At 34.0% G+C, this 16,306-nt stretch overlaps 1 protein-coding gene across 1 annotated transcript; it reads right to left on the minus strand.

The window, feature by feature from the left end:
• Positions 1 to 12,827: 12,827 nt before the first annotated feature.
• LOC141519330 (olfactory receptor 5P80-like) lies at positions 12,828 to 13,799 on the minus strand. The gene has a single exon (XM_074231608.1). It carries the CDS (start codon positions 13,797 to 13,799, stop codon positions 12,828 to 12,830), a length of 972 nt encoding a protein of 323 aa, XP_074087709.1.
• Between the last annotated feature and the right edge of the window lie 2,507 nt (positions 13,800 to 16,306).

Consider the following 16,306-nt stretch of genomic DNA (forward strand, 5'->3'; position numbering starts at 1 on the left):
CTGTCTTGAGAAGAGTGCATATTAAACAGAAGAAAAGGACATTAAAATAGAATACAGAACTAAAACAAGGATATAACTATTGCTGTATTTACAAACCATTCAGCGACCAACTCTTGCATGCCCATCCTATGAAATCACTCCCATAATTGGTTCCTATGCATCATGGCCAGTTGCCCATAATCAAAGCAGAGATTAATAAGTTTCTTTCTTTTAAATATTTCTCCTTGAACCAGCAATATTTTATGATTTACCAATTTTCTTCTTGTTACAGTGTGAAAAATTCTGTAAGAATGAAGAGTATAGTCTAATTACCACCTAAAGAATCTTTGATAAATATAAAAAGAGACTATATCCTAATGTATAAATGTTGCCCTGCCCTAACCACCATTCTTAATCCCTTCCAAAGAAATAGTCTGCTTTGTGATCCCTCAACTCTGACAGGACCATTTTCCATATCCAATGATGTTATCCACCTTATGTGAATTGATTATGAGGACAGTCTTGGTTTCCACAAAAGAGAAAGAATGAGGAATGTAGATGCTCAATCATCTCATTTTATTTTACTCCTAGAAATCGGCAATACTATAAAGAGCTGACAATAGGTTAAGTATTGCTATCCTGAAGGAGTATATGAAATTTCCTATGAGAAGTTCTGTTCTTTCGAGAGAAAATAATGGAAAGTCCTTACTCAACTTGTTTTAACCATAATCTGCTTACCTATTGCATTCCTCAATTGCAAAATGATAGAGTAAATTCTGGTACAGGAAAGGAATTTCAAATTATTGTCAAAAGTAGTGAATGAATATACTTTTTTGGAGTAATATGGAACGAATTCCATTACCTGATGCAGAGTGAACTCAGTAGATTTAGGACAATTTATGTGACTGTCACAGTAATCATGAGAGGGGAAACAACTTTGAAAGTTCTAAGAACTTGGAGCAAACAATGACAAAGCATGTCTTCAAAAGACTGATAAAGAAATATTACCTACCACTCCTTGGCAGAATTGGTACTTGTGAAGATTAAGATTTATCTTGTTTCACTTATTTATCTTATTTAAAATTAATTCATTTTGTCGTGTAATTGCTTAAGTCATATTTCTTTTTCTCTGAAACTATTTAAGAACATGACTGGCCTATCATGGGTTAATTTTAGAAAACCAGTGTGTGTGCCCTTGATAATCACTGATGTGTTTTTGTTTCAAGGAATTATCTGCTCTTTGGGAATGTGTGGAAAAGCAATGTTTCTGAGCCATCAAGATACCTTTAAAGGTTGTTTGGTTTCCTGTCCAAAATTGTGGCGCACCATCTTGTAACTGTGCAAAAATAATGATCATTTATTATTCTCATGAAGAAAAAGGAGGCTCATAGCTAGCCCCTATTTCCAACTTTCAGCCAATAATGTTGTTCCCTGTTCATCAGTTTTGTAACCAGTCTTGTTACCCTTAATTGCTTGTTATTGTCTTTCTTCTGTTCTTTGTTGCATACTCCCCAAAATCTATAAATTTATAACTTTCCTCTCAGTCAGGTGTCTTGGCATATAGGCAACCCATTCATCGATTTATTTATAGAGAGCATGTCCCTGCTAACTAATTTTTTCTTGTTCAGGAAGTTTCCTCAGATCTTACTTTTGTTCAAATTCAAATGAAATAGACTAGAAAATAGCAGGAGACTTGCATTCTCATACATGGCTATTCTGTGTATTTGTGTTCCTTGGCTACACATATATCTCTAACAAAGTAAAGCTTGCATAAATACTTTTAAGGCATATATATATATATATATATGAATTACATATATGTGTATAAAATATGGCATTTAAAGGTCAAACTATCTTAATAATATTTATATATGTTGAGTCTTAAGTTTAAATAAAACAAATTATCTTAAATATTTCTTTTTACTGGAATGATCTCATTTCTCCCAACAATGAACTCTTATTTCTTCCATCTTAAGGCCAAAAAGAAAGAATATGAAATATTGAGATACTGCTCTGATGAGGATGTATCAAACAGATTTATATGTCTATGGCCCACTTCTTCTGATTGCAAAACAAAAGAAAGCCTTAACTAAAAATGTTTTGTAGAGAGAAAAGGTTTCTAAACCTCCTACTTTACCCATCCTTCTCAAGAGAGGTCTTTGCATCCTATTTTTCAGATATAAGAAAAGTCATCTTTATGGCTTCCCTTTTCTCTCTTTTTATACTGTTCAAAAGTATTCTGTATCAACCCCTATTGTCTTTGCACCAATCTCTGTAAAACACAGCCCTTCTTTTCTCCTGGGCCAATAGCTCCACTTGTTTCCCTAACTCCATTTCTCCAATTTGAAAGTTAAGCTTCCCCCACTGAAAAACAATCCCTTAATCATATCTATGGGTTTCTTCCTGACTTACTACAAATGAACTCAGATCTGCCCAAAGCTTTAAAACTTTTCCCTTGATGTTTCCTTTAAGCTATCATGCTCTTATCATATCTCTTCTCTTTCCCTATAAGTTTTCGGTAGTTAGGAAGGAACCAACCCTTGTGTATATCTCTTTTGTCTTATCCCTTATCCCCTTATCCCTCTCTTGAGCCTATTTTCTGCCAAGTTAACAATAATTTTCAAATCGTAATATTTTCATAGACTTAATTTACATTTAAAGAAGACAATATGGGGCTGAGGAAGATGTCTGCACAAAGAATTTGGAGACTTCTCCTGGCACAATGGGTGGATGAGAACAAATTGCTTCAAAGGCTATGTAGGCTAGGGAAGTAATGGCTTGGAACTGCTTACAGCATAATCACAATGTGATGCTGCCAAGGACATCCCTTGGATCCTGGACTATCAATGGTTGTCCTCATCTTTTTTTTGCCATTGGACTGTGAGAAATCTGACAGACAGTGAGACTTTCAACTTTGCACAACTCTGCCTCCCTTAAATTAAATTCACAGAAATCAAGACGTCACTTTGTGATTTCACAGGTCCTACTCTTTATGGACATTTTCTCCTCATAAGTTTTCATGATACTGGCTCTTCCTGGTACTATTATTGCTCCTACCTGTCTAAGCTTTCCTTATCAGTATACTTTGACTGATCACAATCCCCAAAAGACATCCTAATTATAAATATGACCCAGGTTCTGTCCAAGACCTTCTCCTCTTTTCCTATGAATTATCAATAAACTCATTATTTCCCATTTTCATTAACTTTTCCATTTGTATGAATTACAAATTTATATATCCAATTCAGAACTCCAATGTAAATGTCACCATTAGTAGAACATGTTTACATAGGTGTCCCAAATGTTCAATCTCCACAAGTTCAGAAGAGAACAATCTCAACCTTCAATCAAAAACCATTTATATTCATAATTTTCTGTTTCTGTCCAGGAACCGCCTTTCAGATACCCTGCATTGTAATCCTGGAATTAATCAATATTCCTTTGTCTATTTTCCTTTCCTCATTGAGTTAATTGCCAAATCTTGCCACTTCTATGACCACAACATATATCAAATATCCTTATATATACTCTAAGACAACCACATTAACATAGGTGTCTCTTCTTACTTGCCTTATTGCAAAAATGTTCCTAATTAGAAGTCTAGTCTCTCCATCTAAACTACCTTCTCAAATTCTATAAGAATGTGCATCATAAAGCACATGGACAGCCATGTCACTTATCTACTCAAAGCTTGAAAAGATCTCTTATTATCATATCGACAAAATAAGAATATTTAGCACCTTGTGCAATTTGAATACAACCTCTCAGTTACGATTTATTTCACTTTCCTCTTTATTTCAGGCCTATTGGTTTACTTTTTCCCCAAAACAGAATTCTATCTTCTCTGTCCCTCTGCACAGGCCAGTCTCCATGCCTGAAAGGTACTACCTCATGTCTTCTTGGGACCTCATGGTTTCTTTGTGTCTCAACTGATGGATCACTATTTACAGGAAGCCTCATTTCTCAATCTTTAACCCTTCTCAACTTATCTAGTATTTGTCCCTGGCCAACTATTTTCCTTCCTCTCCATTAGAATAGAAGCTCTCTGAAATGTTAAAGGGTTTTGCAATTTTTATGTAACTAGAGTGCCTAGAACAGGACCCTGTGCATAGTGGACTCATTGTTATTCTTACTATTTAGCAAATGGGACAACTAAGGATCACAGATGTTCAGTCACTTACCCATAATCACACTCAGAGAAAGTAAGACCCAGTGCTTTTTGTTGCAAGTCCAATTCTCTTTCAACCACTTCAACCAACAAATAAATCAATAAAATTCCTCCCCCGAAAGTCTCAATCTGGAAAGTGAGGAGAAAGTGATGAATGAAAAAAATGTATCTTTGTATATACAGAGATATTTATCTATTTCCTTACCTAATCATGTTCCTCTAGGTACTTAAAATCTGCAGTCCGGTATCAGGATATATGATATAACTTTTGGTAGATCAGAGGTTACTTATTAACATTCTCCATGCATATCGCTCACTTTCAAACCTTTGACTTTCAAGGGCACTACAGGGGACCAGAAATGTGAAGACCTAAATTAGGAATGATTCTGAGAGATGGACAGAAAGACATCAAGAGACAAAGAAAGACAGAGAAACTGAGAGAAAGAAAAACGGACAGAAAGAAAAAATAAAGACAAACACAGACAAAGTGTCAGAGAGACAGAGACAAGGAGAGAAATAGAACCAGAGACAAAGAGATGTTTTAAAAACCTAAAACAAAGTCTGATATAGCAAAAGGAATAGAAAACCCACCTTGGAAATGAGTTATAAGAAAAAAATATGTCTAATTTATACACAAAGCAAGAGCAGCAGTGGTATCTATTGATGCAAGATGATGATCACTTTAGACTAAAAGTAATTGTCTTTTCATGCCAATCTCATTTTTATGCTGAGCTTAGTAGTCTTTGGGATATAAATCTTTTTTATACCTTAACTCCAAATATAGCATATACTATTAAAATGTCATTTGAAATCTATTGGGATTAAGACAATTACAAAAACACAGATGAATTGTGTGAGAAGTTCCCTAAATCTCAGGGGTCTTCATTTATTTTTCTTTGTCTGTGTTTATTCAGGATTTTTTGAAAATGAAAAGTAAGATTGGATATAAAATATAGCCAAACCAATATGATATGTCATGGTACCTCTCAAAAACTTTTCTAGCATCAATTTGTAGCAATTGTGGTGGTGAGAGTGTATGAGAATTGTGCCTGATCACCTCAAAATTCATTTTAATCAGATTCTGGTCCATACTAATTACACATGTACAGAACTGAGTTTGGAACAAATATCTATGAAACTCAGTTCACTCAAAATTAGACAGAGGTAGCCTTCAGAATGATAACAATCATCCACATGTGAAGGCAGAATTGATCATCTTTTCAAGGTTCCCAATAATAATTCCCTGAAATTAAAGATCATTTATGAGATTTACATTAGGACAATTGCTAAGTCAGTTGAGGATCAGAGATAAAGAGGTAAGGGCCATTGTTAACTGGTCATGAAAATGAGAAGAGGTTGTGGAGTTTGGTAAGATGATTTGGCCTTGTCCTCGTTGGCTTTGAACCAAAGAAGTTAGAAATGATTTCCTTGCAAAAATTTTCAGGCATGTTAATCTATCCCATCACAGAACACTATAGAATCAGTTGGAGCTTGTATATTCAATTGCTCTTTGTTTTTGTTTTTGTTTTTGTTTGTATTTTTGTTTGTATTTTGTTTTCAGAATATTAAGTAGAATTTCATTTGAATTATTTTTTCAGAGGGAGAATAAAGCTAAGTAAGAAATCAAGATATTAAATCCAATGGATGGAGTCTCTTAAGCCCAGCAATTATGAGTTATCGGACTATCCAAAACCATAGACAAGCCCCTAGGAAAACACAAAAGAAAATACAAAGGTTAGGAAGATATAAAGCATGTGGGTAAATCTGAAGATTTCCAAAGAAAACAAGAAAGATTCTTAGGGATAGAGTTCTCTAGAGGATTTTCTTCTTATTCAATTGTTTGGTATACTTTATTGAAAGCTTATACTGGTGCCATTAAATGTTTTGATCTGATACAAAGGCACTATTCCCAGATCTGACATCTTTTCTGTTATATGAATCATTGTTCTATGAACTTCACAATCATATCACAAGACTTTGGCTATTTCATTTCTTACTCTTAAGCCATATTTTCCAACATGTTTTGCACTTATATGTACCTTTACATTAATTTACTTAATTTTAAATTAGATGCTCTTATTTATTTGTAATATTTCCCTACTGCCTCATTCTTTGTAAAATAATTACATTAAATTACACCTAATTTCTATTTTTGTCTAATTCATTTATTTTACTTTTATCAATTGGTTGAAAAAAATTTATTAACATTCTGCATTTTCAAATCCATATTTTCTCTTTCCTTTTTTCCCCTTTGCCCTGATTGAGAATGCAAGCAATTTGATATAGTAGTCTTGCAAAACATTTCCATATTAGCAGTGGAACAATAGAAAATGCAGACCAAATAAATCAAGAATGACAAAGAAAATTTAAAAGTATGGTTTCATCTTCATGAGACAATCAGTTCTTTTTCTGGAGGTAGGCAACATTTTTCATCATAAGTACTTCAAAATTATCTTGGATCACTATATTGTTGAGAATAGCAAAGTCATTCATAATTGATCATTGCAAAATATTGCGTGTATCTGTATACAATGCTCTCCTCATTCTCACTTCATTTCACATCAGTTCCCATAACTTTTCACATTACAATTATATGCAACAATTTATTCAATAAAATCCCAATCAATGGGTGTCCCCTCAATATCTAATTCTTGACCCACAAAAAGAGTTGCTATAAATATTTTTATACATATATGTCTTTTTTTCTTTCTTTTATCTCTTTGGGATTCAGACTTGGTAGTAGTACCTCTGAGCCAAAGATTATGCACAGTTTGACAACCTTCAGGCTTAGTGCTTTCCATAAAAGTTGAATCATTTCACAAACCCACCAATAATATATTTGTTTCACAACTTTCTCCCAACCTTGTAATTCTTATTATTACTCAAATTACTCATATTAGCCAATCTGATAGCTGTGAGATAGTATCACAGAATTCTTCTAATTTCCATTTCTCTAATCAATTGTGAATAAAAGCATTTTCTTTTCATATGACTAGAGATTGCTTTGATTTCTTCTTCTGAAAACTGCTTTTTCATTATCATTTGAGCATTTATCAACTGGAAAATGACTCATTCTTATAAATTTGACTGTTTTCTATATATTGGAAAAATGAGGTCATTAACAGTAAAACTTGTAGTAAAATGCCTCCTCCAGTATTTTTTTCCTTTTTGCATGCACAATACTTTTGTTTAAGTTAATCAACTCTATCAATTTTATAACCCATAATAATTTGCTCCTTTATTTACTCATAAATTCTTCCCTTCTTCATGAATCTGACAAGTAATCCATTCCATGCTATTCTAATTTGCTTATAATGTCAAACTTCATATCGAAATCATGTACACATTTTAGGTATATTTCTGTATACATTGTGAAATGTTGGTTTATATTTAGTTTCTGCCAAACTACTTTCGGGTTTCCCCAGTAATTTTTGTTAAATATTATTTTATTGTCCAAAATCTTATATCTTCGGGTTTGACCAACTCTACATTACTGTTGTCATTTACCAATATGTATTATATACCTAATATAGCCTATAGCTCCTCTATCTATTTCATATCTAAAACCAGATTGTAATGGTTTGGAGATCTGATATGGATAAGCCATGTTCCCTCACATTTTTTTTGACTGATTCTTTTAATTTGTTTGATTTTTTCATCTTCCAGTTCAATTGTATTAGTATTTCTCAAACTTTTAAAAATAAATTTTAGGCTGTTTGCTTGGTATATCACTGTATAAATACATGAATTTTTGCAAAATTATCAATTTTGAAATAGTTCTTGGGTTTTTCTTAGCAGGTAGACTTTCCAGTACTTTATATTGTCTGCAATTATTTTATCTCATTTTATTTTGGAATTGTTTTAAGTGGTTTTTTTACTTTGAATCTCTACCTGCTAGCATTTGTTGTTAATATATGGAAATACTGATCATTTCTTTGTAGAAGATGGTGCATATGCTACAATTATTTTCATGGCAGTTTGTTTGCAAATTAATGTAATTTGTTCTGCTGTGAAAAATGAAAAAAAAATGCCTCATGAAATGTTTCTTGTTCTCCTTCGGCAGATAGTAATATCAGTTCCACCAACTTACTTCTCACTGCTTCCAAAAAAAGTTCCGAAACATCTTCCTTTTAATTATAAAATAAATTGTTCAGGTTTGATTTATAACAAAAATATATCATTCAACTACTCCAGAATTTTGTTCTCTTGTTGGTCACTGAACAAGTATCCTAATCCATTAAGAGAAAATATAGTTAAGTAGATATTTTATACATGGGCACGATCAGTCCTTATTTTTACACAGTTGTGCTAGCCACATCTTGCCCTTATTTTCCCCCTCATAAGGTCCATTTAGTAGTTATGGTTATGCCATCTAATTCTGTGGAGTTGAGCCCTCATTACTATATGTTCTCCCACTGGTATCTGACATTGACTACTGCTACTCTTCCATTTGTCCAACTAATAACAATGAGATTTTACACAGGATTTATATAGGATTTCATTGAAATATAAAGGAAAGCACAGAAATATCAATATTTCCCACTCCCCTGACCCTACAGAAGGACACTCTCCTCTATACTACCTTGGTCCTTGAGAAGAATGAACTCAGACATACCACAGTTTCTTCCATACCAAGTTCACATCCAAAAGTGACATAGGAACTGGACGAGCCTGAGACTTCTGGATACTAGGCTGTATCCTGAAGGGCCTTCCTCAGGAGTTGGATGCTAGAGTATCTACTCCACTCCAGACCTCCACATGGTTTATTCTCTTGATATATCCTCTTCCCCTGGAAATTGTGAGAAGCCAGATCTGTACAGGAGAGAGAAACTGAGCTTGACCAGAGTGCACAAAAATTTCAAGAAAGACTAGATCTTTTATGATGGTGGATGGGAAGGCATTGAACAGCAAGTAGACCTAAATGTATTTGGCTACGCAAGCAACCTGAGAATCCTGTCTGAGAAGACTAATCATTTATTATCCTTCCACTCAGAACAAATGATTTTGATTTCCATAGCTTCACTTCTCTTTTCCTAGATGGAAATGACTGTTAACACACTATTTTTCTTATTCCATCCAATTTGTTTTGATTTCTCTTCAATTACCATTGCAATGTGGCATCAATTAAAAAGGTGATTGATCACTGCAATTTCAGGTTCATATGTTTCAATTTTGGGAGTTGGATACGAGAGAGAGGCAGTGGGAAATTATAGAGAAAATATGATAGAGAAGATAAACTGTTTGAAAATATCAGGACTGGGGTGACGAGGGGGTGCAGTGGAGAGAGCACTGGCCCTTGAGTTAGGATGACCTGAGTTCAAATCCGACCTCAGACACTTAATAATTACACAGCTGTGTGGCCTCGGGCAAGCCACTTAACCCCATTTGCCTTGCAAAAACCTAAAAAAATGTGAGGATCCTTACACCTCAAGAATCTGAATTTAATTAAAGAAGATCATATTGAACTTTAATCTATAACTTCAAAAATGAGGTAAAAACATGAATCTAATTGTTTCCCTTCGGTAAAAGATGAGCCCAATAGCAATCTCTTTCTGGTGAAGGGAATGGTAAACTTAAATTGTAGGCCCCGTTGCCTTTCCTTTCTACACATGATCAGAAAAATGGTACTAAAGAGAAAGTCTCATTTAATGGTAGGAAAGGGAATAGCTGGAAAAGACTGTCAGTGTCCACATAAGAAAGGCCAGGGTAAGACAGGGATAGATTATGAATCCTAATCCTTTGTCTCCTTATGCACCCTACACTAAAATCATTTCACTTTCTATTTGCAACCTCTCACAGAGAAGCTGCTTTTCATTTTTCTTGCTTTCATTAATAGTGGCAGCCACAATTTTCATCACAAGTGCTCAGTCCACTGATGCTGAACTTCAATAAACTTAGATAAAAAGGCTTTCAAAATACAGAGAAGTTTTCTTGTCAGCACCAAATTTTACAAATTTATAGCAGAAAAAAATCATTAAAAGAGTCAGAGAGAGAGAGAGAGAGAGAGAGAGAGAGAGAGAGGTTATAAGCATGGAGAGAGATGATAATAATGTTAATCATCTACTCTGACCGGAATCTGAATTTGAAGTACTGTGTCCAGCTCTGGATCCTGTATTTTAGGGACTACATCTAGAGGAGAGCGGCCAGGCTTTGCAATTAAGCTCAATTCTACATGAAATATCTGGGAAAAAAGTTGAGTCCTATCAAACTCCTTTTATGACACTTATAAGGTGCTGATACCTAAAACAGGAAGAGCCAAACAGACTAAAAAATTGGAAATGAATATAGAAGACTGATGCAAAAATTTTAAATGAAATTTTCGCCTAAGATTACAAGTTATCACTAGAATAATACCCTATAATCAGGTAGGATTTAAAGCAGATATGCAGGAAAGGTTAAGTATTAGGAAAACAATCAACATAATTGACCATTTCAATAACAAAATTAACAGAAATCATATGATTATCTCAATAGAAGCTGAAAAATTCTTTGACAAAATACAACACCCATTCCTTTTAAAAACAGTAGAGAGTGTAGGAAATGATAAAAATAAATCTATCCAAAGCCATCATCAAATATGTAATGGGGATGAACAAAAGACATTCCCTTTTTTGCCTTTGGTTTTTGTAAGGCAACAGAGTTAAGTGACTTGCCTAAGGTCACACATCTATTAAGGATTAACCTCCTGAGGCAGAAATTGAACTCAAGGATGGTGTGCTTTAGAGGCATTCCCAACAAGATCAGGCATGAAAAAGTCTCCCCTTTATCATCACTATTATTCAGTATTATATTAGAAATGCAAACTTTAGCAATAAGAAAAGAAAAAGAAATTGAAGGAATTAGAATAGGCAGTGAGGAGACAAAACTCTTACCTTTGCAGATAATAGGATGGTATACTTAGAGAACCTTAAAAAATCAACTTAAAAATACTAGATACAATTGATGATGATGCTTGTCAGAGTGAGGCTCAGTTAACTAGGATATTCAGGAATTACTTGTCAGGAAATATAAATATACATGTATACATATACATATACATATACATATACATATGCATATATACACATAAGATGAAAAGAGAATGTGAGCACACATTCAGTTGGGAGAGATACTATATAAATAATCAGGTATATACAAATTATAAGCAGAGTACAAGGAACATCAGTATAGAGAGGAAACTACTATTACCTTTTTGCAGGAAAGAAAGACTTTAGCTATCGTGAGAAAATCTCAGGAACCTAACCTGACGGAGATAGAGGAGAAAACATTTCAAGATTCTGAGACAGCCAGAGTAATAGAATGTCACATGTGAGGAAAGTCCAATAATCCAGTGTAGCTACATAGGACCTGGCATGAATGGCAGGAAAATGCAAGAATAAACAGGTAAAAAGGGATCAGGTTGAGTATGTTTTTACTTTGAAATGATTCTTTAGTGATTTCCTTTCTTGTTCAAAACCTAAATTTCTTCTAGTACCTCTCCCTTTTCACCTCTCACAAAGGTATCTCATAAGAAAAAGAATACATTTTCCCAGGTACATTATGCCATTATAAAAGGCAAGTCCCCTCTTGCCAAAATATTTACAGCACCCTTTTGTGTTACCAAGGAACTGCAAACAAAGCAAATAGTGCCTTAGGAATGGCTAAACAAATTGTGACACATGAACATATTGGAATATGGCTGTGCTGTAAGAAAAAACAAATAAGATTAATACAGGAAGAATATATGCAGATTTGTTTTCTTTTAGGAAGTTATTTTATTTTATTTTTTCAAAGATAGTTTTTAACATTCATCTTTTTTAAACTTTGGAGGTTCACATTTCTCTACTTCCTTCTCTTTCCTCCCTCCCTCCTCCCCATGACAGCAAGTAATTAACAGAAATTACAACTGAACAATCATGTTTAACATATTTCCATATGAATCATGTTGTGAAAGAAAATTCAGAATTAAAGGTAGAAAATCCATAAGAAAAAAATATGAAAAAGTTTTAAGAATTAACATCTTTTGCTTTGGTCTGTATTCACACTACATAGACTTTTCTCTGAATATGGATGCCATTTTCTAGCACAAGTCTTTCATAATTGTTCTTGATTGTTGAACTGCTGAAAGGGGCTAAATACATCATAGTGGATTATCACACAGTATTGCTATTAATGTATACAGTGTTCTCCTGGTTCTACTCACTTCTCTCATCAACAAATATTGCAAGTCTTTCAGAGAGAGAGAGAGAGAGAGAGAGAGAGAGAGAGAGAGAGAGTTCTACACATGGGTCCTTCCTCCTTTTTCAATTTACATTATTTGTTTCAGAGAAATGATAGAAGAGCAAAGAACACAAAACACACAACAATTCTATCAATGTAAATGGAAAGATAATATCCACCAATGAGTGTTTCAAGATTCTAAAAAAAAATCATGGAACCAATGAAAAGTGATAAGATACTTTTACATAAACCTTTTTAGAGGTAGGAGATCCATATTGATGGAACATTGCATGTATTTTCAGATCTTTGCAATCAACATTGCAATCCACAAAATTAAAACATGAAAAGAAAATATCCCTTGTCTAAAATCTAGTTGTTGCTATTAATTGATTCTATGCATTATATCAGAAGAATATTATATCCTTAATAGAAGAGAATGTTTCAGTCTTTCATTGCATCCCCAAAACCTGGGACATAGTACTTACTTAATAAATACTTGTAATATTGACCTGAATTCATGAAAAATGTGTTTTTTACTGATCAGTTTTCTAAGAGCCATTTTTATTTCATTGTTCCGTAAACTATAGATCAGAGGGTTCAATAGGGGAATGATTACCATATAAAAAACAGAAACAACTTTATTTTCATCGGTTGAGTAACTGGAATTGGGCAACACATAAATGAAAGTAATGGTACCATAGAAGAGAGTGACTGCAGTGAGATGGGAGGTGCAAGTTGAGAAAGCTTTGGATCTTCCCTCAGTGGAACTTATCTTCAGGACAGAGAAGAGGATGTAGATATAAGAAATGATGATAATTAGCACTGTGATTGCAATTATTGACCCAGCAGAGGCAGAAGGAAGAATTTCAACAAAATCAGCATGATAGCTAGAAAGTTTAAAAAGTGGTGCATAATCACAAAAAAAGTGATTGATTTTGTTGTCTCCACAGAAAGACAAATTCAATAAGCAAGCAGAACAGTTCCAAGCATTTACACAACCACCCAGGTAGGATGCAATGAGTAGTAATGCGCAGACCCTAGGAGTCATATTGGTGGAATAGAGTAGGGGATTACAAATTGCCACATACCGATCATAGGCCATCACAGCCAGCAGGAAACACTCAGCAGTACCAAAGAAGACTACAGAGAACCATTGGATCACACAGCCTCCAAGAGAGATTATAGTTTTCTCCACAAGAAAGTTCTTTAGCATAACAGGTGTGACAGATGAGGAATATCCAATATCCACAAATGCCAAATGACTGAGGAAAAGGTACATTGGAGTGTGAAGTCGGGAGCTTTTTCTGATCAATGTGATTATGCTAAGGTTACTAATTAAGGTAATAGCATAGAAAGATAGAAATATCAGAAATAGGATGAAATTAAGGTTTGCATCATCTGTTAATCCCAAAAGAATGAATTCAGTCACAGCAGTACAGTTATTGTCAGACATCTGTCTTGGGAAGAGTGCATATTAAACAGAAGAAAAGGGAGATTAAAATAGAATACAGAACTAAAACCAGGATATATCTATTGCTGTATTCACAAAACATTCAGTGACCACCTCTTGCATGCACATCCTATGAAATCACTCCCATAATTGGTTCCTATACATCATGGCCAGTTGCCCATAATCAAAGCAGAGATTAATAAGATTCTTTCTTCTAAATTTTTCTTCTTGATCCAGCAATATTTTATGATTTACCAATTTTCTTCTTGTTACAGTGTGAAAAATTCTGTAAGAATGAAGAGGATAGTCTAATTACCACCTAAAGAATTTTTGATAAATATAAGGAGAGACTACATCATAATGTCTAAATGTTGCCCTGCCCTAATCACCATTCTTAATCCCTTCCAAAGAAACAGTCTGCTTTGTGATCCCTCAACTCTCACAGGACCATTTTCCACATCCGATGATGTTATCCTATTTATGTGAATTGATTATGAGGACAGTCTTGGTTTCCACAAAAGAGAAAGAATGAGGAATGTAGATGCTCAATCATCTCATTTTATTTTACTCCTAGAAATTGGCAATAGTATAAAGAGCTGACAATAGATTAAGTATTGCTATACTGAAGGAGTATATGAACTTTCCCATGGGAAGTTCTGTTTTTTCAAACGAAAATTATGGAAAGTCCTTACTCAACTTTTTTTAACTATAATCTGTTTACCGATTGCATTCCTCAATTGCAAAATGGATGAGCAAATTCCGGTATAGGAAAGGAATTTCAAATTATTGCCAAAAGTAGTGAATGAATATACTTCTCTGGAGTAATATAGAAGTATTTCTATTACCTGATGCAGAGTGAACTCAGTAGAATTAGATTAATTTATGTGACTGTCACAGTAATCATGAGAAGGGCAACAACTTTGAAAGTTCTAAGAACTTGGAGCAAACAATGACAAAGCATGTCTTCAAAAGACTGATAAGGAATTATTACCTACCACTCCTTGGCAGAATTGGTACTTGTGAAGATTAAGATTTATCTTCTTTCACTTATTTGTCTTATTTACAATTAATTCATTTTGTCTTGTAATTGCTTAATTTATGGTTCTTTTTCTCTGAAACTAAGAACATGACTGGCCTATCATGGGTTAATTTTAGAAAAACAGTGTGTGTCCTTGATAATCACTGATGTATTTTTGTCTCAAGGAATTATCTGCTCTTTGGGAATGTATGGAAAAGCAATGTTTCTGTGCCATCAAGATATCTTTAAAGGTTGTTTGGTTTCCTGTCCAAAATTCTGGGGCACCATCTTGTACCTGCAAAAATAATGATCATTTATTATTCTCATGAAGAAAAAGGAGGCTCATAGCTAGCCCCTATTTCCAACTTTCAGCCAGTAATGTTGTTCCCTGTACATCAGTTTTATAACCTCTCATGTTAGCCTTAATCGCTTCATATTGTCTCTGTTCTGTTGTTTGTTTCGTGCTCCCCAAAATCTATAAATTTAGAACTCTCCCCTTAGTCAGGATTCTTGGCATGTAGACAACCCATTCATCAATTTATTTATAGAGAGCAGGTCCCTGGTAACAAATTTTTTCTTGCTCAGAAATTTTCCTCAGTTCTAACTTTTGTTCAAATTCAAATGAAATAGACTAGAAAAATAGCAGGAGACTTGCATTCTCATGTATTCTGTGTAGTTTTGATCCTTGGCTACACATCATACATCTCTAAAAAAGGAAAGCTTGCATAAATACATTTAAGGCATATATATAAATTATATATACATATATATGTATAAAATATGGCATTTAAAGGTCAAACTATCTTGATAATATTTATATATGTTGAGTCTTAAGTTTAAATAAAATAAATTAACTTAAATATTTCTTTTTTACTGGAATGATCTTATTTCTCCCAACAATAAACTCATACTTCTTCCGTCTTAAGGCCAAAAAGAAAGAATATGAAATATTGAGATACTGCTCTGGTGAGAAAGTATCAAACTGATTTATATATCTATGGCCCACTTTTTCTGATTGCAAAACAAAAGAAAGCCTTAACTAAAACATATTTTGCAGAGAGAAGAGTAAAGTTTTCTACACTTCCTATTTTCCCCAACCTTCTCAAGAAAGGTCTTTGCATCCTATTTTTCAGACATAAGAAAAGTCATCTTTATGGATTCCCTTTTCTTTGTTTTTATACTGTTCAAAAGTATTCAGTATCAACCCCTATTGTTTTTGCACCAATCTCTGTAAAACACATCCCTTCTTTTCTCCAAGGCCAATAGCTCTGCTTGTTTCCCTAACTCCATTTCTCCAGTTTCAAAGTTCAGCTTCCCCCATTGAAAAGCAATCCCTTGGGGGTGGCTAGGTGGCACATTGGATAAAGTACCGGCTCTGGAGTCAGGAGTACCTGGGTTCAAATCCGGTCTTAGACACTTAATAATTACCTAGCTGTGTGGCCTTAGGCAAGCCACTTAACCCCATTTGCCTTGCAAAAACCTAAGAAAAATC

The sequence above is a fragment of the Macrotis lagotis genome, chromosome 3 (assembly GCF_037893015.1).
Source record: "Macrotis lagotis isolate mMagLag1 chromosome 3, bilby.v1.9.chrom.fasta, whole genome shotgun sequence".
In the NCBI taxonomy this organism is placed as follows: domain Eukaryota; kingdom Metazoa; phylum Chordata; class Mammalia; order Peramelemorphia; family Peramelidae; genus Macrotis; species Macrotis lagotis.